This window comes from Salmo salar, chromosome ssa06, assembly GCF_905237065.1.
Source record: "Salmo salar chromosome ssa06, Ssal_v3.1, whole genome shotgun sequence".
Lineage (NCBI taxonomy): Eukaryota > Metazoa > Chordata > Actinopteri > Salmoniformes > Salmonidae > Salmo > Salmo salar.
The window spans coordinates 24,966,952-24,992,437 of NC_059447.1; the positions used below are offsets into that span (position 1 = coordinate 24,966,952).

Genomic DNA, 25,486 nt, shown 5'->3' on the forward strand with positions numbered 1-25,486 from the left:
GGGGAGCAGAAGTGCGTAGGGCTCATTTACTCACTTGAGCAGACTCCGGTTCGCCACAAACCCAATTCTTGGAGTATCATATTCCTCACCACCAGAGTTTTTAAACATGCCGTTCACACACTTCTGCAATCTGAGTGCCCGGGCAGGTGATTTAGATTGTGTACAAATACCAAACCAGACTTTAAATGATTACCATGAGTTGAAGTGGAACTAGTCATTTCCATTTTATGTGTGTTTCCTCTATATGAGAGCTGTCTGTCTGTCTGTCTGTCTGTCTGTCTGTCTGTCTGTCTGTCTGTCTGTCTGTCTGTCTGTCTGTCTGTCTGTCTGTCTGTCTGTCTGTCTGTCTGTCTGTCTGTCTGTCTGTCTGTCTGTCTGTCTGTCTGTCTGTCTGTCTCTCTCTCTGTCTCTTCTGTCTGTCTGTCTGTCTGTCTGTCTGTCTCTCTCTCTCTCTCTCTCTCTCTCTCTCTCTCTCTCTCTCTCTCTCTCTCTCTCTCTCTCTCTCTCTCTCTCTCTCTCTCTCTCTCTCTCTCTCTCTCTCTCTCTCTCTCTCTCTCTCTCTCTCTCTCTCTCTCTCTCTCTCTCTCTCTCTCTCTCTCTCTCTCTCTCTCTCTCTCTCTCTCTCTCTCTCTCTCTCTCTCTCTCTCTCTCTCTCTCTCTCTCTCTCTCTCTCTCTCTCTCTCTCTCTGGAGTGCATGCTGGGAGTGAGTCGTGAAGCAGGAGTGATTGTGAGAGCGACTGGAATTATCTTCACTCTATTGGGTTTTGGTGTGTATATATTGGTGTGTATATATATATGTTGATTAGTTTAGTTGTTTTAAGGGTATCTTGTCTAAATATCACTAAGCACGTATAGGGGTGGTGGCATCGTTGAGGTTGGTTTTCGCGAGGGCACAACCAGCGGGTGGGGCTGGTTGCAATGGCCACTCGCGGAAGTTTGGAGTTTGAAAAACTTAGTCGGCGACATGGAGTAAAGATTCCTGCTGCGGCCGGGTGTTCAGTGGAAGAATGTAGCTTGGCAGTGGGTGCTATCATTGGGTATGATAGTATCAAATCAGCCTCAAGGATGAATAGCGCTGTAGTGATATTCTTAGATTCCATTGAAAAGGTGAATACGATAGCTGAGAGTGGTGTTGTGTTGCGGGAGACACAGACACCGGTATTTCCGCTTATGAATCCGGCAAAGAAAGTTATACTTTCTAACGTGCCACCATTTGTTAGAGATGAAGTGTTGGAGCGAGAGTTATCTCGTCATGGTCAAATTGTATCAACAATAAAGAAGGTTCTTTTTGGATGTAAATCTCCGTTGCTGAAACATGTCGTGTCTCATAGGAGACAAGTGCATATGATTTTAAAAAAGGACACTGATGAACTGAATTTAGCATTCAGTTTTAAGATTGATGGATTTGATTATGTCTTCTACGCTTCTACTGAATCAATGAAATGCTTTGGCTGTGGAAGAGAGGGGCATTTGGTGCGTAATTGTCCCGAGAATTAGCACGCAGAGCCCGGTAGCAGCTCTAGTGCTGGTGCAGCTAACGCACCACCGCGAAGGGATGAACATGCTAAGGGTGCAGGGGAAGGGAGAAGGTGGGCAGATGTGGTAGGAAAAGTAGGAGAGGAAGGCAGTGTGGATACGGGGGCAATTGTGGTAGATCAGAACAAAGAGGGAGGGGAAACAGTCGGTGAGATTGCGATTGCCGTCGCTGAGGTGGTGCTGGAAAATGAAATTGGAGGTCAAGAGGAGATTGAAATAATGGAAAAGGAAGCAGCTGTTTTCAAAGTACCGAGGAGTAAGAGGAAGAATGAAAGGGGTGGTGAAGGGTCTAATTCCAAGAGGAAGGTAGAGATTGATAAATCACTTGAAGATAAACAGGTTGTAGAGATGGTGGAGTTTTCTTCTGGGGAGGATAGCGAGAGTAAGTCATCTGAGGCGTCACAACAAAATAGTGAGATAAATGGGGTGGAAGGGAGATATGGGATTGAGAAGGTACGTCAATTTCTGAAGTTGACAAAAGGGAAGAAATATATGCAGGATTACAATGTAACAGATTTTTTCCCTGAAAGCGAATTGTTTATTGATTCAGCAAAGTTTATGATGTCAAAAATAACAGGGGGAGGTTTGACAAGCCCTGAAATTGCTAGACTCAAGAAAGTGGTCGCGAGAGTGATAAGTGATGTAAATTCAAAAGAAAATGAAAGAGTTCAGTCGCAGTTTTAACTCTGTAAAGAGATGTGGTTTCTGGGTCTTCCTCTGTATTTTTTTATCACCCATGAGCAGTTTTAAGATTTCTTCTTTAAACGTAAATGGGGCAAGAGACATTCAAAAAAAAAGCCATAGTGTATGAGAGGGAATACTCTAAACCCTGGGTCAACAGTCACCTTCTACTGCTGAGGGAATACTCTAAACCCTGGGTCAACAGTCACCTTCTACTGCTGAGGGAATACTCTAAACCCTGGGTCAACAGTCACCTTCTACTGCTGAGGGAATACTCTAAACCCTGGGTCAACAGTCACCTTCTACTGCTGAGGGAATACTCTAAGCCCTGGGTCAACAGTCACCTTCTACTGCTGAGGGAATACTCTAAACCCTGGGTCAACAGTCACCTTCTACTGCTGAGGGAACACTCTAAACCCTGGGTCAACAGTCACCTGCTGCTGAGGGAACACTCTAAACCCTGGGTCAACAGTCACCTTTACTGCTGAGGGAACACTCTAAACCCTGGGTCAACAGTCACCTACTGCTGCTGAGGGAATACTCTAAACCCTGGGTCAACAGTCACCTTCTACTGCTGAGGGAATACTCTAAACCCTGGGTCAACAGTCACCTTCTACTGCTGAGGGAATACTCTAAACCCTGGGTCAACAGTCACCTTCTACTGCTGAGGGAATACTCTAAACCCTGGGTCAACAGTCACCTACTACTGCTGAGGGAATACTCTAAACCCTGGGTCAACAGTCACCTACTACTGCTGAGGGAACACTCTAAACCCTGGGTCAACAGTCATCTTCTACTGCTGAGGGAATACTCTAAACCCTGGGTCAACAGTCACCTTCTACTGCTGAGGGAATACTCTAAACCCTGGGTCAACAGTTACCTTCTACTGCTGAGGGAATACTCTAAACCCTGGGTCAACAGTCACCTTCTACTGCTGAGGGAACACTCTAAACCCTGGGTCAACAGTCACCTACTGCTGAGGGAACACTCTAAACCCTGGGTCAACAGTCACCTTTTACTGCTGAGGGAACACTCTAAACCCTGGGTCAACAGTCACCTACTACTGCTGAGGGAATACTCTAAACCCTGGGTCAACAGTCACCTTCTACTGCTGAGGGAATACTCTAAACCCTGGGTCAACAGTCACCTTCTACTGCTGAGGGAATACTCTAAACCCTGGGTCAACAGTTACCTTCTACTGCTGAGGGAATACTCTAAACCCTGGGTCAACAGTCACCTTCTACTGCTGAGGGAACACTCTAAATCCTGGGTCAACAGTCACCTACTGCTGAGGGAACACTCTAAACCCTGGGTCAACAGTCACCTTTTACTGCTGAGGGAACACTCTAAACCCTGGGTCAACAGTCACCTACTGCTGCTGAGGGAATACTCTAAACCCTGGGTCAACAGTCACCTTCTACTGCTGAGGGAATACTCTAAACCCTGGGTCAACAGTCACCTTCTACTGCTGAGGGAATACTCTAAACCCTGGGTCAACAGTCACCTTCTACTGCTGAGGGAATACTCTAAATCCTGGGTCAACAGTCACCTACTGCTGCTGAGGGAACACTCTAAACCCTGGGTCAACAGTTACCTTCTACTGCTGAGGGAATACTCTAAACCCTGGGTCAACAGTCATCTACTGCTGAGGGAACACTAAACCCTGGGTCAACAGTCACCTTCTGGAAATGCTGGAGTCTTTGTTTAAAGCTGTAGGGGAGATTTTCAATAACACTGTTTTTATTTTGGGGTTTCAATATAGTAAGCAACAGAAAAGAAAATGTCAACTGTTTAATTTTTGGGGGGGGACAAGCTAAGATGTCCATTTTTCTGAGTAGGAAATATAAGATAGAAACGGGATATGGGCAGGAGGTAAGATGTGTTTGCAAAGGATTAGTGAAAGTAAGTCTTCTCAGCTGTAAAAGGTCTCCCATTGTTTGAGGAGAAGTGGGCATACGAAGGAGCGCTTTGTTTTGTAGAGGAGGGGAAACAATTTTTTGTTGATGAAATAACTTGAATGTATATGTTCTTTTGTATTTGTATTTTTTTATATTTTTTTTTTTGTGAATTACATTTGTTGTTTCATTTCTGAAAAGACAGTGTGCCATTATTTATGTTAACTTGAGTATAAAGTAAAGGTTTTATAAAAACTCAAACTCTCTCTCTCTCTCTCTCTCTCTCTCTCGTTGGAGTGCATGCTGGGAGTAAGTCGTGAAGCAGGAGTGATTGTGAGAGCGACGAATTATCTTCACTCTATTGGGTTTTGGTGTGTATATATATATATATATATATATATGTGTGTTTGATTAGTTTAGTTGTTTTAAGGGTATCTTGTCTAAATATCACTAAGCACGTATAGGGGTGGTGGGATCGTTGAGGTTGGTTTTCGCGAGGGCACAACCAGCGGGTGGGGCTGGTTGCAATGGCCACTCGTGGAAGTTTGGAGTTTGAAAAACTTAGTCGGCGACATGGAGTAAAGATTCCTGCTGCGGCCGGGTGTTCAGTGGAAGAATGTAGCTTGGCAGTGGGTGCTATCATTGGGTGTGATAGTATCAAATCAGCCTCAAGGATGAATAGCGCTGTAGTGATATTCTTAGATTCCATTGAAAAGGTGAATACGATAGCTGAGAGTGGTGTTGTGTTGCGGGAGACACAGACACCGGTATTTCCGCTTATGAATCCGGCAAAGAAAGTTATACTTTCTAACGTGCCGCCATTTGTTAGAGATGAAGTGTTGGAGCGAGAGTTATCTCGTCATGGTCAAATTGTATCAACAATAAAGAAGGTTCTTTTTGGATGCAAATCTCCGTTGCTGAAAAATGTTGTGTCTCATAGGAGACAAGTGCATATGATTTTAAAAAAGGACACTGATGAACTGAATTTAGCATTCAGTTTTAAGATTGATGGATTTGATTATGTCTTCTACGCTTCTACTGAATCAATGAAATGCTTTGGCTGTGGAAGAGAGGGGCATTTGGTGCGTAATTGTCCCGAGAATGAGCACGCAGAGCCCGGTAGCAGCTCTAGTGCCGGTGCAGCTAACGCACCACCGCGAAGGGATGAACATGCTAAGGGTGCAGGGGAAGGGAGAAGGTGGGCAGATGTGGTAGGAAAAGTAGGAGAGGAAGGCATTGTGGATACGGGGGTAATTGTGGTAGATCAGAACAAAGAGGGAGGGGAAACAGTCGGTGAGATTGCGACTGCCGTCGCTGAGGTGGTGCTGGAAAATGAAATTGGAGGTCAAGAGGAGATTGGAATAATGGAAAAGGAAGCAGCTGTTTTCAAAGTACCGAGGAGTAAGAGGAAGAATGTAAGGGGTGGTGAAGGGTCTAATTCCAAGAGGAAGGTAGAGATTAATAATTCACTTGAAGATAAACAGGTTGTAGAGATGGAGTTTTCTTCTGGGGGGGATAGCGAGAGTGAGTCATCTGACGCGTCACAACAAAATAGTGAGATAAATGGGGTGGAAGGGAGGTATGGGATTGAGAAGGTACGTCAATTTCTGAAGTTGACAAAAGGGAAGAAATATATGCAGTATTACAATGTAACAGATTTTTTCCCTGAAAGTGAATTGTTTATTGAATCAGCAAAGTTTCTGATGTCAAAAATAACAGGGGGAGGTTTGACAAGCCCTGAAATTGCTAGACTCAAGAAAGTGGTCACGAGAGTGATAAGTGATGTAAATTCTAAAGAAAATGAAAGAGTTCAATCGCAACTTTAAGTATGTAAAGAGATGTGGTTTCTGGGTCTTCCTCTGTATTTTTTTTTCATCCATGAGCAGTTTTAAGATTTCTTCTTTAAACGTAAATGGGGCAAGAGACGTTAAAAAAAGAGCCATAGTGTATGAGTTAATTAGGGGAAAGGGAAGTGACATAATTTTTCTACAAGAAACGCATAGTAATTTGGAAAATGAAGTTATGTGGCAACAGGAGTGGGGGGGGACAGTGGTGTGTAGTCATAAAAACTCAAAAAGTGGGGGTGTGGCCATCTTGTTCTCAAAAGGGTTTTTGCCTTTGTCATATGAGGTTGAAGAGGTAGTTGAGGGGAGGTTATTAAAAGTTAGAGTAAGGTATGAAAACATCACTATGTGTCTGATAAATGTATATGCCCCAGTGGTGGCAGTTGAGAGGGTATGCTTTTTAGAGACATTTTCAAATTCCATTGAGAAATGTAACAATGAAGATTATTTATTTATTGCTGGGGATTTTAACTGCACAGTCAGTGATTTAGATAGAAATCACAAAGAACCTCATATAGCCTCAAGGACTTTTTTAAAACGTCTCATTGTAACAAATGAACTGTGTGATATTTGGCGGAGTCAACATGGAGGCACAAGGCAGTATACCTGGGTGCATGTGAGAGAGAACACCATCTCTATGGCCAGGTTAGATAGGTTTTATTGTTTTGAGCATCAATCTCAGGTCTGTAAATCAAGTGTGATAACCCCAGTGGGATTTTCTGATCATTGTTTAGTAACAGAGGTGGTGTTCATTAACGATGTAAAACCTAAAAGCGTATACTGGCATTTTAACATAACTTTATTGAGTGATGCTCACTTCAGGAAATGTTTTAGTTTTTTCTGGGAGAGGTGGAGGTCTCAAAAGGCCAGTTTTGTATCCCTTCAACAGTGGTGGGATATAGGGAAAATCCAGATTCAACAATTCTGTAAGCAATACACGAGGAATGTCACCAAGGATATCACCAGATCAATGAAAGCCCTAGAGACTGAAATAGTGGAACTCATGACGTTGGTTGAGACCACAGGAGATCGAGGCCACACTCAGGCCCTCAAGAGGAAAAAAGCTGCATTGGCAGACCTGCTGGGTATCAGAGCACAGGGGGCATTGGTGAGAAGTAAGTTTCAGGGAATCTCTGAAATGGATGCCTCATCCAAATTTTTCTTTGGTTTAGAGAAAAAGAATGGACAAAGAAAAATTATTCATTGTCTCAAATCAGCTGTTGGACAAGAGCTCACTAGACCTAGTGAAATTAGAAAGAGGGCAGTAGAGTTCTATGCTGAGCTCTACAAGTGTGAGTACAAAGAGCATTGATGGGCTTCCCGTTGATTTTTTAAAGTCTTTTTGGGCTATGTTGGGAGAGGATTGGCTAGCAGTAGTTAATGATAGTTTAACCGGAGGGTTACTACCAATAAGCTGCAGAAGGGCTGTCCTCACACTACTGCCCAAAAAGGGTGACCCTAGGGAGGTGAAGAACTGGAGGCCGGTGGCTTTATTGTGCACTGATTATAAGATCCTGTCAAAGGCTTTGTCCAACAGGTTGAGTGAGGTGATGGGGCAAATCATACATACGGACCAGTCCTACTGTGTTCCTGGCAGGCAGATAGGGGATAACATTTCTCTGATTCGTGATTTTTGGACGTCTCTAGGGCTATTGGGTTGGATGCTGGTCTAATTTCAATTGATCAGGAAAAGGCATTTGACCGAGTTGAACATCAATATTTATGGCACACTTTGGAGGCGTTTGGGTTCAGCTCTGGTTTTATTGCCATGATAGAGGTGATATGGTGACATTGAAAGTGTATTGAAAGTTAACGGTGGTTTGAGTGCTCCTTTTAAAGTGTGTAGAGGTATTAGGCAGGGATGTTCTTTGTCGGGAATGTTATATGCCATTGCTATAGAGCCACTACTAAATAGCATTAGAAGTCGCATTGAGGGGGTGTACCTTTCAAAGGATATTCCTCCTATTCGTCTCTCAGCCTATGCTGATGATGTAGTTGTTTTAGTGAAAAATCAAGCGGAGGTGGATAGTTTGAGTCTAATGGTTGATCGTTTTAGGGGAATATCCTCTGCAAAGGTAAATTGGGAAAAGAGTTGTGCTTTACAGATTGGAGAATGGTCTGGAGGGATCATGGCTTTGCCAGGGGGGGTAGAATGGTGTAAGGGAGGTTTTAAGTATCTTGGAGTGTACCTGGGAGATGAGGGGACTATGGAAAAAAATTGGATTGGGGTGGTTGAAATGGTGGAAGGGAGGATAAGGAAATGGCGTTGGTTGCTATCTCGTATGTCATATAGGGGGCGCACTATTATAGTTAACAATGTGATTGCTTCTGCACTGTGGCATCGGTTGTCAGTTTTAGAACCACCATCTGGCCTTCTGGCTAAGATACAGGCAATAATTGTGGATTTCTTTTGGGATAAATATCACTGGGTTCCACAAAGTGTTTTGTATTTGTCAAAAGAGGAGGGGGGACAAGGTCTTGTACATCTTGCTAGTAGGGCTGCTACTTTCCGGTTGCAGTTTATTCAAAGGTTGCTTTATGGACCGGAAAATGTGGTTTGGAGAGGGGTGGCAGGTCTTGTATTACAGCAGGTTGGAGGATTAGGTTTAAAGAAAGCTTTATTTTTGGTTGATAGTAGCCAGATTTCTAGGGAGGGAATACCTCCGTTTTACAGAGGCCTTCTTAGGGTGTGGAGCATAATGAAGGTGTCCAGAAGAACTTCAGCGGAGTCAGTGCATTGGCTGTTGGAGGAACCTCTGGTGTATGGGGCAAGACTTGATTGCACAACTGCAGCTGTTCCACATTTTTCCAAGATTCTGGTGAAGGGCAAAATCATCACCTTAAAACAGTTAATGGCCATGGCTGGGCCCGCCTTAATGGATGGAAGACGGGTGGCTGAACATTTGGGGGTGAGGTCGGAAAGGATGGTAGGACAACTGCTGGGAAGCTGCAGGAAGGCTTTGTCAGCAGAAGAGTGGGATATGCTTCATAGCCACAAGAAGAAGGTACAAGATGAAGACGTCTCATTTCCAAGACTAGGGATTACACCAAATATCCCAGAGTCAGAAAGAAAGGCGATATTACTGGATTTGAGAGGGTTGGAAGAGGTGGGTTTGGATGAGGTGAATGGGAAAGACTTATATAGGGGGTGTGTCAAGGTGTTGAATAAAGATAAATTGAAAACTAGAAAAGACACTCCATGGAGGGTAAAATTGGGCATTGATGACAAGGTAAAGCCAGCATGGAGAGCACTGTACAAGCCACTGTTACAAAAGGGTACTGGTGATATGCAATGGAGGGTTTTGCATGGCATTATTGCAGTTAATGCTTTTGTATCTGTTATTAATTCAGATGTTGGAGATGGATGTCCTTTTTGTAATATAAGAGAAACCATTTTTCACTGTTTTATGGAGTGTGAGAGGATAAAACCTCTCTTGGAGATGCTGGAGTCTTTGTTTAAAGCTGTAGGGGAGATTTTCAATAACACTGTTTTATTTTGGGGTTTCAATATAGAAAGCAACAGAAAAGAAAATGTCAACTGTTAAATTTTATTTTGGGACAAGCAAAGATGTCAATTTTTCTGAGTAGGAAACATAAGATAGAAACGGGATATGGGCAGGATGTAAGATGTGTTTTTAAAGGATTAGTGAAAATAAGAATAAAAGTGGATTTTGAGTTCTACTCAGCTGTAAAAGATCTCCCATTGTTTGAGGAGAAGTGGGCATACGAAGGAGCGCTTTGTTTTGTAGAGGAGGGGAAACAATTTTTTGTTGGAGAAATAAGTTGAATGTATATGTTCTTTAGTTTTTTTATTATAATTCTTTTTTGTTATTTTAGTATTTTTTGTGTATTTTTTTCTTTTTTTTAGGAATTACATTTGGTGTTTCATTTCTGAAAAGACAGTATGTCATTATTTATGTTAACACTTGAGTAGAAAATAAAGGTTTTATAAAAACTCAAAAACTCTCTCTCTCTCTCTCTCTCTCTCTCTCTCTCTCTCTCTCTCTCTCTCTCTCTCTCTCTCTCTCTCTCTCTCTCTCTCACCATGAAAGGAACACACCTATAGGTCACATGTGAAACTGACTGAAAAAGGGTTCTCGGACACACACACACACACACCCATAGGTCACACTTAGGTCACACATATACACGACACCCCTCAGGAGCAAAGCATTAGGGCTCTAGTATTGTATTGACCAAGGGTAAACAGCTCATATCCTTTGGGTGTCATTCCTTCACCAGTCTGTCTGTTCTGTCTCCTCCTCAATACCAGGCTGTATTCTGCTGACATAAAGTCTTTGTCCTTGACCACAGAGAGACCACAGATATACTGAGAACCACAGCAGGATCAATAACCACAGAGACCGTCAACTGATCAGACTGGCTGCACTGTTTCCTGTTCATTTGAAGCTAAAGGGAAGTGAAGGTGACTTATATATGGACCTGTGTAACAGTATGCACACATACATGGACAGGCGGAGGGACAGACACACACATGGACCACGCAAGCAGGCACAAACACACAACATTGCACAAGCATTATGAAACCCTTAAAGAGATGCACAGTGATGGTATCGAGAGAGAGAGAGCGAGAGAGAGGGAAAGAAAGAAAGAAAGTGAGAAATATGATGGAAAGTACAACAAAGTTAAAGAAAGAGAGAGGGGCAGTATAACAGGAAGAATTTGTGTGTGAGAGAGAGAGAGGTATTAAAAAGAAGGAGAGACGGCGGTGGAGGAGGAGGAGTCCTACAGTCAGACAGTGGAGGCTGTGGGGTAGTGGAGCGTGAATGAGAAGTGAACCACCGCCAGGAGCCTAGCTACAGCCCAATGCAGCATGCATCAGCACGGCTCAGCACAGAGCGGCAAGCCACTGAGAAAACACCTGCCAGCCAGGGATGGAGGGTGGGAGGGTGGGAGGGAGGGAGATGCGTGCAGTCTGTCGGTGTAGCTAGGTTGAAGGAGAAAAAGCAGGGGAGAGAGAGAGGTGAATAAGGGAGGGAAGAAAGAGAATGACAAGGAAAGGTAATGCAAGAAGGGAGATGAAAGGGAGGGAGAGTGAGAGTGAGAAAGGAGAGGAAGATAAAGAGGGGGAGAAAGCAGGAGAGAGGTGGAGAGAGAGGGCAATGATAGTAGAGGGAGAGGAGAGAGATGTAGATAAACCAGGAGAGGTGTGCTGTCCCTCGCTGTAACATTCAGCTACTCCAGCTAACCACCTCCCATTGCAACCTCTCATCTCCCCATTAGCATACTCCCTGGCTAATACACAAGGGTCCTTCAATTAAGCATCCAACCACTCTGGCTAACCCTTAGCATTAGTTAATACTATCCTTGAGCTGAGCTTCCTGCTACACAAGCTAAGGCTCCCATCTGAAAGCTGCCACATTTAACTCATTAATGAGATAATTAAAGAACGGCATCTTAAGCACTTACAAATTCTAAACATATAGTATAAATTGCATATATATATATACAGTGAGGGAAAAAAGTATTTGATCCCCTGCTGATTTTGTACGTTTGCACAATGACAAAGAAATGATCAGCCTATAATTTTAATGGTAGGTTTATTTGAACAGTGAGAGACAGAATAACAACAAAAAAATCCTGAAAAATGCATGTCAAAAATGTTATAAAATGATTTGCATTTTAATGAGTATTTGACCCCCTCTCAATCAGAAAGATTTCTGGCTCCCAGGTGTCTTTTATACAGGTAACGAGCTGAGATTAGGAGCACACTCTTAAAGGGAGTGCTCCTAATGTCAGCTTGTTACCTGTATAAAAGACACCTGTCCACAGAAGCAATCAATCAATCAGATTCCAAACTCTCCACCATGGCCAAGAACAAAGAGCTCTCCAAGGATGTCAGGGACAAGATTGTAGACCTACACAAGGCTGGAATGGGCTACAAGACCATCGCCAAGCAGCTTGGTGAGAAGGTGACAACAGTTGGTGCGATTATTCGCAAATGGAAGAAACACAAAAGAACTGTCAATCTCCCACGGCCTGGGGCTCCTTGCAAGATCTCACCTCGTGGAGTTGCAATGATCATGAGAACGGTGAGGAATCAGCCCAGAATTACACGGGAGGATCTTGTCAATGATCTCAAGGCAGCTGTGACCATAGTCACCAAGAAAACAATTGGTAACACACTACGCCGTGAAGGGCAAAAATCCTGCAGCGCCCGCAAGGTCCCCCTGCTCAAGAAAGCACATATCATGCCCGTCTGAAGTTTGCCAATGAACATCTGAATGATTCAGAGGACAACTGGGTGAAAGTGTTGTGGTCAGATGAGACCAAAATGGAGCTCTTTGGCATCAACTCAACTCGCCGTGTTTGGAGGAGGAGGAATGCTGCCTATGACCCCAAGAACACCATCCCCACCGTCAAACATGGAGGTGGAAACATTATGCTTTGGGGGTGTTTTTCTGCTAAGGGGACAGGACAACTTCACCGCATCAAAGGGACGATGGACAGGGCCATGTACCGTCAAATCTTGGGTGAGAACCTCCTTCCCTCAGCCAGGGCATTGAAAATGTGTCGTGGATGGGTATTCCAGCATGACAATGACCCAAAACACACGGCCAAGGCAACAAAGGAGTGGCTCAAGAAGAAGTACATTAAGGTCCTGGAGTGGCCTAGCCAGTCTCCAGACCTTAATCCCATAGAAAATCTGTGGAGGGAGCTGAAGGTTCGAGTTGCCAAACGTCAGCCTCGAAACCTTAATGACTTAGAGAAGATCTTCAAAGAGGAGTGGGACAAAATCCCTCCTGAGATGTGTGCAAACCTGGTGGCCAACTACAAGAAACGTCTGACCTCTAATTGCCAACAAGGGTTATGCCACCAAGTACTAAGCCATGTTTTGCAGAGGGGTCAAATACTTATTTCCCTCATTAAAATGCAAATAATTTTATAACATTTTTGAGATGCGTTTTTCTGGATTTTTTTGTTGTTATTCTGTCTCTCACTGTTCAAATAAACCTACCATTAAAATTATAGACTGATAATTTCTTTGTCAGTGGGCAAACGTACAAAATCAGCAGGGTATCAAATACTTTTTTCCCTCACTGTGTGTATATATATATATATATATATATATATATATATATCACACAGTACCAGTCAAAAGTTTGGACACATGTACTCATTCCAGGGTTATTCTTTATTTTGACTATTTTCTACATAGTAGAATAATAGTGAAGACATAAAAACTATGAAATAACAAATATGGAATCATGTAGTAACCAAAGAAGTGTTAAACAAGTATAAATATATTTTATATTTGAGATTCTTCAAAGTAGCCACCCAAATTTACACACTCTTAGCAGTGCTTAAAGTGTCCACCATTTATGCAAAAGGTGTTTAACGTTAGTAAGGCATGGCTATTGGGTTTCAGCATTATCTTACTCCTTTCGAAAAGGTGACTTCCAAATAGGAGTGTTTACAGGTTAACTGAGGGACAGAGTCAGCCACGTAGGACTTGCCTAGTTAAATAAATGTTTAATAAAAAAATATAAAAAATTGGATATTGCTCCTCTTTCTCTCTGGCATTAGACCAATGATTAATACAAGCTGAGGTCAGCATAGAGAGAACACACACTCTGGAAGGAGACACTGTCAGGAACACAGACACCCCTCTGAATCAGGTTATACCTCACGAGGAGAGCACACACACATGTGCATGCGCACACTCACACACACACACACACACACACACACACACACACACACAGTCACTCACAGGGTGAAGTTTTTCTCGAGGTAGCATCGGTTCCTCAGTAATCCCGCCCAAAGCTGCACTCCGATGATGCCGAAGATGAAGAAGACGAAGAAACAAAGCAGGAGGACGTTTCCCAGCATGGGCAGAGTGTCCAGGAGGAGATTCACCAGGATACGCATACCTAAAACATACACACATGCATCATACACACACACACACACACACACACACACACACACACACACACACACACACACACACACACACACACACACACACACACACACACACACACGCATTATAATACCCAAACACACACACATGCATTATAATACACACACACACACAAATAAAATGAGAATATTGTTGAGTAGTAACAGCAAGAGTATCTAAAACACACAGACAGACACAAAACATATGGACACAGAACACAGGACATTCAGGCCTTCCAAAAAACAACACAGAGTTACACATGGAATAAACAAGCGTACAGCCAATAACACAATAGAACAAAAAAAAGAAAGTCTATATACAGTGTGTGCAAATGGCATGAGGAGGTAATGCAATAAATAGGCCAAAGTAGCGAAGTAATTACAATTTAGCAAATTAACACTGGAGTGATAGATGAGCAGATGGTGATGTGCAAGTAGAAATACTGCTGTGCAAAAGAGCAGAAAAGTAAATAAAAACAATATGGGGATGAGGTAGGTAGATTGGGTGGGCTATTTACGGATGGGCTATGTACAGCTGCAGTGATCGGTTAGCTGCTCAGATAGCTGATGTTTAAAGTTAGTGAAGGAAATATCTCCAGCTTCAGTGATTTTTGCAATTCGTTCCAGTCATTGGCAGCAGAGAACTAGAAGGAAAGGCAACCAAAGGAGGTGTTGGCTTTGGGGATGACCAGTGAGATATACCTGCTGGAGCGCGTGCTACGGGTGGTTGTTGTTATCGTGACCAGTGAGCTAAGATAAGGCGGAGCTTTACCTAGCATAGACTTATAGATGACCTGGAGCCTCTGGGTCTGGTGACGAATATGTAGCGAGGGCCAGCCGATTAGAGCATACAGGTCGCAGTGGTGGGTGGTATATGGGGCTTTGGTGACAAAACGGATGGCACTGTGATAGACTGCATCCAGTTTGCCGAGTAGAGTATTGGAAGCTATTTTGTAAATGACATCGCCGAAGTCGAGGATCGGTAGGATAGTCAGTTTTACGAGGGTATGTTTGGCGGCGTGAGTAAAGGAGGCTTTGTAGCGAAATAGGAAGCCGATTCTAGATTTTAATTTTGGATTGGAGATGTTTAATATGAGTCTGGAAGGAGAGTTTACAGTCTAGCCAGACACCTAGGTATTTGTAGTTGTCCACATATTCTAAGTCAGAACCGTGCAGAGTAATGATGCTCGTCAGACGGGCAGGTGCGGGCAGCGAACGGTTGAAAAGCATGCATTTAGTTTTACTAGCATTTAAGAGCAGTTGGAGGCCACGGAAGGAGTGTTGTATGGCATTGAAGCTCGTTTGGAGGTTAGTTAACACAGTGTCCAAAGAAAGGCCAGATGTATACAGAATGGTGTTGTCTGCATAGAGGTGGATCAGGGAATCACCCGCAGCAAGAGCGACATCGTTGATATACACAGAGAAAAGAGTCGGCCCGAGAATTGAACCATATGGTACCCCCATAGAGACTGCCATAGGTTCGGACAATAGGCCCTCCGATTTCACACACTGAACTCTGTCTGAGAAGTAGTTGGTGAACCAGGCTAGGTAGTCATTAGAGAAACCAAGGCTGTTGAGTCTGCCGATAAGAATACGGTGATTGACAGAGTCGAAAGCCTTGGCCAGGTCGATGAAGACGGCTGCACAGTACTGTCTTTTATTGATGGCGGTTATGACATTGTTTAGTACCTTGAGCGTGGTTGGGGTGCACCCGTGACCAGCTCGAAAACTGTATTGCACAGCGGAGAAGGTACAGTGGGATTCGAAATGGTCAGTGATCTGTTTATTAACTTGGCTATCGAAGACTTTAGAAAGACAGGGCAGGATGGAGATAGGTCTATAACAGTTTGGGTCTAGAGTGTCACCCCCTTTGAAGAGGGGGATGACCACGGCAGCGTTCCAATCTTTAGGGATCTCAGACGATACGAAAGAGAGGTTGAACACACTGGTAATAGGGGTTGCAACATTGGTGGCGGATAATTTTAGGAAGAGAGGGTCCAGATTTTCTAGCCCAGCTGATTTGTACGGGTCCAGGTTTTGCAGCTCTTTCAGAACATCTGCTATCTTAATTTGGGTGAAGGAGAAGCTGGGGAGGCTTGGGCCGGTAGCTGTGGGGGGTGCGGAGCTGTTGGCCGGGGTAGGGGTAGCCAGGAGGAAAGCATGGCCAGCCGTAGAGAAATGCTTATTGAAATTCTCGATTATCGTGGATTTTTTGGTGGTGACAGTGTTACCTAGCCTCAGTGCTGTGGGCAGCTGGGAGGAGGTGCTCTTATTCTCCATGGACTTTACAGTGTCCCAAAACTATTTGGAGTGAGAGCTACAGGATGCAAATTTCTGTTTGAAAAAGCTAGCCTTTATTTTCTTGACTGACTGCATGTATTGGTTCCTGACTTCCCTGAAAAGTTGCATATCGCTGGGACTATTCGATGCTAGTGCAGTCCACCACAGGATGTTTTTGTGCTGTTCGAGGGCAGTCAGGTCTGGAGTGAACCAAGGGCAATATCTGTTCTTAGTTCAACATTTTTGGAAGGGGCATGCTTATTTAAGATGGTGAGGAAATTACTTTTAAAGAACGACCAGGCATCCTCGACTGACGGGATGAGGTCAATATCCTTCCAGGATACCTAGGCCAGGTCGATTAGAAAGGCCTGCTCGCAGAAGTGTTTTAGGGAGCGTTTGACAGTGATGTTTGCAATCGCAACAAATAATCTGCTCAGACCTCAACCAAGGAGCATCAAAAGTCGTGCTATAAATTCTCAGACAACCCAAAGATTCCTTGATGCCCTTCCAGACTCCTTCTGCCTACCCAAGGATGTCAGAGGACAAAAATCGGTTAACCACCTAACTGGGGAACTCAATTTAACCTTGCGCAATACCCTAGATGCAGTTGCACCCCTAAAAACTAAAAACATTTGTCATAAGAAACTAGCTCCATGGTTACAGAAAATACCCGAGCTCTGAAGCAAGCTTCCAGAAAATTGGAACGGAAATGGCGCCACACCAAACTGGAAGTCTTCCGACTAGCTTGGAAAGACAGTACCGTGCAGTATCGAAGAGCCCTCACTGCTGCTCGATCATCCTATTTTTCCAACCTAATTGAGGAAAATAAGAACATTACTGCCTACATTTATTTTTGGTACTGTCGCAAAGCTAACTAAAAAGCAGCATTCCCCGAGAGAGGATGGCTTTCACTTCAGCAGTAATAAATTCATGAACTTCTTTGAGGAAAAGATCATGATAATTAGAAAGCAAATGATGGACTCCTCTTTAAATCTGTGTATTCCTCCAAAGCTCAGTTGTCCTGAGTCTGCACAACTCTGCCAGGACCTAGGATCAAGGGAGACACTAAAGTGTTTTAGTACTATATCTCTTGACACAATGATGAAAATAATCATGGCCTCTAAACCTGCATACTGGACCCTATTCCAACTAAACTACTGAAAGAGCTGCTTCCTGTGCTTGGCCCTCCTATGTTGAACATAATAAACGTCTCTCTATCCACCGGATGTGTACCAAACTCACTAAAAGTGGCAGTAATAAAACCTCTCTTGAAAAAGCCAAACCTTGACCCAGAAAATATAAAAAACTTTCGGCCTATATCGAATCTCCCATTCCTCTCAAATTTTTTTGAAAAAGCTGTTGCGCAGCAACTCACTGGCTTCCAGAAGACAAACAATGTATACAAAATGCTTCAGTCTGGTTTTAGATCCCATCATAGCACTGAGACTGCACTTGTGAAGGTGGTAAATTACCTTTTAATGGCGTCAGACCGAGGCTCTGCATATGTCCTCGTGCTCCTAGACCTTAGTGCTGCTTTTGATACCATCGATCACCACATTCTTTTGGAGAGATTGGAAACATAAATTGCTCTACACAGACAAGTTCCGGCCTGGTTTAGATCTTATCTGTCGGAAAGATATCAGTTTGTCTCTGTGAATGGTTTGTCCTCTGACAAATCAACTGTAAATTTCGGTGTTCCTCAAGGTTCCGTTTTAGGACCACTATTGTTTTCACTATATATTTTACCTCTTGGGGATGTCATTTAAAAACATAATGTTAACTTTCACTGCTATGCGGATGACACACAGCTGTACATTTCAATGAAACATGGTGAAGCCCCAAAATTGCCCTCACTGGAAGCCTGTGTTTCAGACATAAGGAAGTGGATGGCTGCAAACTTTCTACTTTTAAACTCGGACAAAACAAAGATGCTTGTTCTAGGTCCCAAGAAACAAAGAGATCTTCTGTTGAATCTGACAATTAATCTTGATGGTTGTACAGTCGTCTCAAATAAAACTGTGAAGGACCTCGGCATTACTCTGGACCCTGATCTCTCTTTTGATGAACATATCAAGATTGTTTCAAGGACAGCTTTTTTCCATCTGCGTAACATTGCAAAAATCAGAAATTTTCTGTCCAAAATTCACGCAGAAAAATGTATCCATGCTTTTGTTACTTCTAGGTTAGACTACTGCAATGCTCTACTTTCCGGCTACCCGGATAAAGCAATAAATAAACTTCAGTTAGTGCTAAATACGGCTGCTAGAATCCTGACTAGAACCCAAAAATTAGGTTCTAATCATATTACTCCAGTGCTAGCCACCCTACACTGGCTTCCTGTTAAGGCAAGGGCTGATTTCAAGGATTTACTGCTAACCTACAAAGCATTACATGGGCTTGCTCCTACCCATCTTTCCGATTTGGTCTTGCCGTACATACCTACACGTACGCTACGGTCACAAGACGCAGGCCTCCTAATTGTCCCTAGAATTTCTAAGCAAACAGCTGGAGGCAGGGCTTTCTCCTATAGAGCTACATTTTTATGGAATGGTCTGCCTACCCATGTGAGAGACGCAGACTCGGTCTAAACCTTTAAGTCTTTATTGAAGACTCATCTCTTCAGTAGGTCCTATGATTGAGTGTAGTCTGGCTCAGGAGTGTGAAGGTTAACGGAAAGGCACTGGAGCAACGAACCGCCCTTGCTGTCTCTGTCTAGCCCGGTTCCCCTCTCTCCACTGGGATTCTCTGCCTCTAACCCTATTACAGGGGCCGAGTCACTGGCTTACTGGTGCTCTTCCATGCCGTCCCTAGGTGTGGTGCGTCACTTGAGTGGGTTGAGTCACTGACGTGGTCTTCCTGTCTGGGTTGGCGCCCCCCCTTGGGTTGTGCCGTGGCGGAGATCTTTGTGGGCTATACTCAGCCTTGTCTCAGGATGGTAAGTTGGTGGTTGAAGATTTCCCTCTAGTGGTGTGGGGGCTGTGCTTTGGCAAAGTGGGTGGGGTTATATCCTGCCTGTTTGGCCCTGTCCAGGGATATCATCGGATGGGGCCACAGTGTCTCCTGACCCCTCCTGTCTCAGCCTCCAGTATTTATGCTGCAGCAGTTTATGTGTCGGGGCTAGGGTCAGTCTGTTATATCTGGAGTATTTCTCCTGTCTTATCCTGTGTCCTGTGTGAATTTAAGTATGCTCTCTCTAGTTCTTTCTTTCTTTGTCTCTCTCGGAGGACCTGAGCCTTAGGACCATGCCTCAGGACCACCTGGCATGATGACTCCTTGTTGTCCCCAGTCCACCTGGCTGTGCTGCTGCTCCAGTTTCAACTGTTCTGCCTGCGGCTATGGAACCCTGACCTGTTCACTGTGATTACTGTTATTTTACCATGCTGGTCATTTTTGAACATTTGAACATCTTGGCCATGTTCTGTTATAATCTCCACCTGGCACAGCCAGAAGAGGACTGACCACCCCTCATAGCCTGGTTCCTCTCTAGGTTTCTTCCTAGGTTTTGGCCTTTGTAGGGAGCATTTCCTAGCCACCGTGCTTCTACACCTGCATTGCTTGCTGTTTGGGGTTTTAGGCTGGGTTTCTGTACAGCACTTTGATATATCAGCTGATGTAAGAAGGGCTATATAAATACATTTGATTTGATTTGATTGGATAAGGGATGGATGTTTGACCACAGACACTTAGCAGATGCAGGCAATGAGGCAGTGATCGCTGAGATCTTGATTGAAAACAGCAGAGGTGTACTTGGAGGGCAAGTTGGTCAGGGTTGTACCAGCTGGGTTCCTTCATAATTTGTGTGAGATTGAGGGCATCTAGTGTGGGGTGTTAAGCATATCCCAGTTTAGGTCGCCTAACAGAACGAACTCTGAAGATAGATGGGGGGCAATCAATTCATATATGGTGTCCAGGGCACAGCTGGGAGCTGAGGGGGGTCTATAACAGGCGGCAACAGTGAGAGACTTATTTCTGTGAGAGATTAATTTTTAAAATTAGAAGCTAGAACTGTTTGAGCATAGACCTGGAAAGTAGGACAGAACTTTGCAGGCTATCTTTGGAGTAGATTGCAACTCCTCCCCCTTTGGCAGTTCTATCTTGATAGAAAATGTTGTAGTTGGGTATGGAAATCTCACAATTTTTGATGGCCTTCCTAAGCCAGGATTCAGACACGGCAAGGACATCAGGGTTGGTGGAGTGTGCTAAAGCAGTGAGTAAAACAAACTTAGGGAGGAGGCTTCTGATGTTAACATGCATGAAACCAAGGCCTTTACGGTTACAGAAGTCAACAAATGAGAGTGCCTGGGGACACGCAGGCACTGGGTTAACCTCCACATCATCCGAGGAACAGAGGAGGTGTAGGATGAGGGTACGGCTAAAGGCTATCAGAACTGGTCGTCTAGTGCGTTGGGGACAGAGAATAAAAGGAGCAGATTTCTGGGCGTGGTAGAATAGATTCAGGGCATAATGTACGGGGGATGCGGGTACAGTGGAGGTAAACCCAGGCACCGAGTGATGATAAGAGAGGTTGCATCTCTGGACGGGCTAGTTATGCTAGGTGAGATCACCGCATGTGTGGGAGGTGGGACAAAGGATGTATCAGAGGCATGTTGAGTGGGACCGGGGGCTCCGCAGTAAACTAAAACAATGATAACTATCCTAAACAACAGTGTACAAGGCATATTGACATTTGAGAGAGACATAAAGCGAGGCATAAAGCAATCACAGGTGTTGATTGGGAGAGCTAGCTAAGACAACAACGGGTAAGACAACAACAGCTAATCAGCTAAGACAACAACAACAGGTAAAATGGCGATGAATGGGCAGAGAGGGTCGGTTAACTACACCCAGGGCCTGAGTTCAAGGCTGGGGCCGACAGATAAACAAAAAATAAACAAAATGGAGTACCGTGATTAATGAACAGTCCAGCAGGCATTAGCTATGTAGACAAGTGATCATAGGGTCCAGCGAACAGCAATAGATGGAACAGGGAAGCCGCATGGTAGTCTTTACTATGCTAGCATGCGGGAGACACAGCGTTTAAAGTTAGCAGGCCGGGGTAAGTAGAAGCGTCTGCTCCGATGTCTGGCAAAGGCCGGTTAAGGGCACAACGGATGGAGTTACGTCGGCGGACCAGTTGTGGTGGTACGGCGGGGCGCCGTGTCGACAAAGGGTCCAGACCAGATGGTGAAAGAGGTATTGTAGTTGTAGTAATTTCGTTTTCTAGCCGGGAGATGCGCCTGGCTCGCGGCTAACTGGTGCTAGCTTCGGGGCAGGGGCATTAGCCTCTATAGCCAACCGGTAGCAGCTAGCTAGCAGCAATGATCCGATGCAAAGGTCCAGGGCTTACGGCAAGGACCCGGAGGAGTAGTGGATTCTAGCCATGTTGGGGTAGAGTCCGGGAGGCATCGGCTGAGTAGCCAAATGGTCACAGAGTAGGCTGGGCGGTGGGCCTGGCTCAGGGCTAGCTTCGGGGCTGGGTCTTTCAGTGGCAGCTAGCTAGCTGTGATGATCAGGAGTAATGGTCCAGGGTTTACAGCAGGAATCCGGCGTTGTAGTGGAGAAAACAGTCCGATACTGGCAGGCTGGTAAATATTATCCAGCCTTAAAAAAAACGTCTGGTGTCTGTGCAGAAGGTAAGGCCGCTAGTAGTGGCTAACAATGACTAAATAGCTAGTAGCTAATTAGCTGGTTAGCTACTGATGGCTAGCTTCTGATGGAGGTTCTGGCTATAAGGTCTAAAAAATAGCAGATCCGTGTCACATTGGGTGAGGCGGGTTACCGGAAGGTATATTTAATTTAAAAATGGAAAAGAGATTGAACATGAATTGAAATATATACAAAAAATACAAAAAGTAAACGAGAGGACAACAAACCACGTCTGCAATCTTGGAAATGTATGTATGTCTACCTATAGAGGAACTAATGTATGTCTACCTATAGAGGAACTAATGTATGTCTACCTATAGAGGAAATAATGTATGTATACCTATAGAATAACTAATGTATGTCTACCTATAGAGGAACTAATGTATGTATAGCTATATAATAACTAATGTATGTCTACCTATAGAGGAACTAATGTATGTATACCTATAGAATAACTAATGTATCTCAACCTATAGAGGAACTAATGTATGTATACCTATATAATAACTAATGTATGTCTACCTATAGAGGAACTAATGTATGTATACCTATAGAATAACTAATGTATGTCTACCTATAGAGGAACTAATGTATGTCTACCTATAGAGGAAATAATGTATGTATACCTATAGAATAACTAATGTATGTCTACCTATAGAGGAACTAATGTATGTCTACCTATAGAGGAACTAATGTATGTATACCTATAGAATAACTAATGTATACCTACTTATAGAGGAACTAATGTATGTATACCTATAGAGGGACAATTATTACAATTCTTCACAGAGAAACAATGAAAATGGATGTTCTGAGTCCATGTCAATGCTTAAACCACATTCAAAGACAATTTTTGAGGTCTGAAAAAAAGCTAACAAATGTAGATTTTTTTGTGTAATTCCCATTTAATTGCGCATTTCCAAGAGATCAATGTGTCGTTCTAGAGATGTTTCTGTTGTTAGACATACTGCTGCAGCACGTCATGGCAGGAGTGCCCTTGTCAGATGGAACAGTAATCTGCACTGCTTGGTCATGTTGTCAACAGCATCGTCCAAAAACACACATCTCTTATCAATCTACTTTTCATTGGGAAGGCAGCTAAAGCGTTTTCATCAAAACCATTCACTTCTGCATGTGAAAACACATAATCCTACTCATTACTACACTCCCTCAATAACACCACTTCACCGTGGGCTTTGAACGGGGCACACTGGCTACATACAAGGTGTTACTGGCTACATACAGGGTGTTACTGGCTACATACAGGGTGTTACTGGCTACATACAGGGTGTTACTGGCTACATACAGGGTTATACTGGCTACATACAGGGTGTTACTGGCTACATACAGGGTGTTACTGGCTACATACAGGGTGCTACTGGCTATATACATGGTGTTACTGGCTACATACAGGGTGTTACTGGCTACATACAGGATGTTACTGGCTACATACAGGGTGTTACTGGCTACATACAGGGTGTTACTGGCTGCATACAGGGTGTTACTGGCTGCATACAGTGTGTTACTGGCTACATACATGGTGTTACTGGCTACATACAGGGTGTTACTGGCTGCATACAGGGTGTCACTGGCTACATACAGGGTGATACTGGCTACATACAGGGTGTTACTGGCTACATACAGGGTGATACTGGCTACATACATGGTTATACTGGCTACATACAGGGTTATACTGGCTACATACAGGGTGTTACTGGCTACATACAGGGTGATACTGGCTACATACAGGGTGATAAATAAAAGTGCAGTATGTGTTTGCTCTACTACTGGCTCTGGGAGGATCTAAATGTGTTGGTTCCCTAGAGGTGCTTCATTAACACAGAATCACATTCAACTTAATTGGGTGGAGAGATGCAGGGATGGATAGATGGAGGGATGGATGTAAAGAAAATGAGGCAGGGCCTGAGAGTAGCACAGAAATGGAGAAAAGGAAGGAGGGGGTGTCAAATGGAGAGAGAGAGAGAGAGAGAGAGAGAGAGAGAGAGAGAGAGACTACGCTATTATTCATCTTCTAGGAAGGGTACAAATTGGGTCTCTCTGGGGTCAATCTCAGCCGATGTTGTCTGTGTATATTAACTTGGTCAAAATGACCTCATGTCAAGCAATTGCTTTATATCTATTGTATCTCACCCCTATCTGGCCTAATGCAGAGAGGTGTGGACATACTCATCAGTTATCCATTCCCCTGGGTGCAACTATATGTTTATACTATACAGTGAGTGCTCACACACACACACACACACACACACACACACACACACACACACACACACACACACACACACACACACACACACACACACACACATACAGATACAGCATGTGTGTGTACGTGTGTGTGTGTCCCAGCATGTGTATTAGTGTGTTTGTTTACACATGTTCACCAGTCACCAGTCTGCCTATATCAGTTCCCCAAACATGACATCACTATCAGTATCACCCCTCCCTACAACTTCCTATCAGCTGGCGGAGCGAGGCAATGACATGCACTAATTCAATGACCATTCATATTTAACGAGTTACCCCGGTGGCAACACCCACTGAAACATTGATAAGGGAACAGAGTCTTCAGCGCTCCCAAATCGCAATTATGTTTGGGAATGTGTCTTCAAAATGGGAATTATCGTCAGCACTGAAGGAAAACCGTTTTCCCAGGTAATTAGTGCTAGGATTAATCTCTGTGTGTGTAATGGACCAGACGAGAGAGTAATGTCTTCACTAATTCTCATCACAGAGAGAGGCGAGTTGGAGGTGTGTGATGTGTGCATGTGTGTGTTTTATGTGTTTATAAGTACTGGTTTCTCTACGTGCCAATAATTCTCATTAGAGACAGACTGTGCCATAGAACACCTGCACTCACTAAATGTACCTGCAGACTGATGACTCCAGCACACCTCTCTGTCTCTCGGTTTCCACACCATTAGTCCATTAGCGTTAGCAGTGATCTGTGTTTCTTTGCCATTAGCTTAGCCCATTAGGCTATTAGCTCTGAGGGAAAGGAAAGGAAACAAGTAAAGGATGCAAGGATAAGGATGACAGCTGTTTGGAACATGTCCTGTTTCACTGTGTTTCAGTACACTGTCTCACTAGCTTACAGCATGCATATCAGTGTTAGCCGCTATTAGCCAGTTATCTCTAGTAAAGAGGAAATAAGGAAATGCTACCTGAGTCTCACTGATACCACTATCTGTGTGTTATTCACTGTTAGCCACTGTTAGCATTAGCGGATAAATGCTATCACTTTCACTGACTGGAAGTGAATGGAGAGATTAGCTGACCCTCGCTTGATCGGGCTAATTGGTGCTTACGATGATTAGAAGCTGTCTGAGGTAAGGGGAAAATCAATAGGTGTTTACAATTTTGTCTGAGAACAGAGTTGTATTTGAGAGGGATGGGGTTGGGGTCAGAGAGAGAACAGTGATCTACATTACAGGAGGATATGTAAATCTGTAAGGGACTCTGTTGTAGTAGAGGGCATCTGATAGGAGATGGGCTGCTCAGATCAAACAGCACTGTCCTGGGGTTATGCAGTTAGAACAGAGTAGAGGATCACAGCAAAGTCGAAGGACATATACAATGACTGTACTGATTGAATGGAGAAAACATTAGGAACACTTTCCTAATATTGAATTGCACCCCAGCAATTGCCCTCAGAA

General features: G+C 43.9%; 1 protein-coding gene across 3 annotated transcripts in view; it reads right to left on the reverse strand.

Moving 5' to 3' along the window:
* The window catches only part of LOC106595870 (voltage-dependent T-type calcium channel subunit alpha-1I), a 142,360-nt gene that overhangs the window by 80,304 nt on the left and 36,570 nt on the right, over positions 1 to 25,486 (reverse strand). For all 3 annotated transcript variants that reach the window (XM_045720030.1, XM_045720029.1, XM_045720028.1), the window contains exon 4: positions 13,693 to 13,852. In XM_045720030.1, the coding sequence (XP_045575986.1) occupies positions 13,693 to 13,852 (160 nt within the window). The remainder of the gene's footprint in view (positions 1 to 13,692; positions 13,853 to 25,486) is intronic.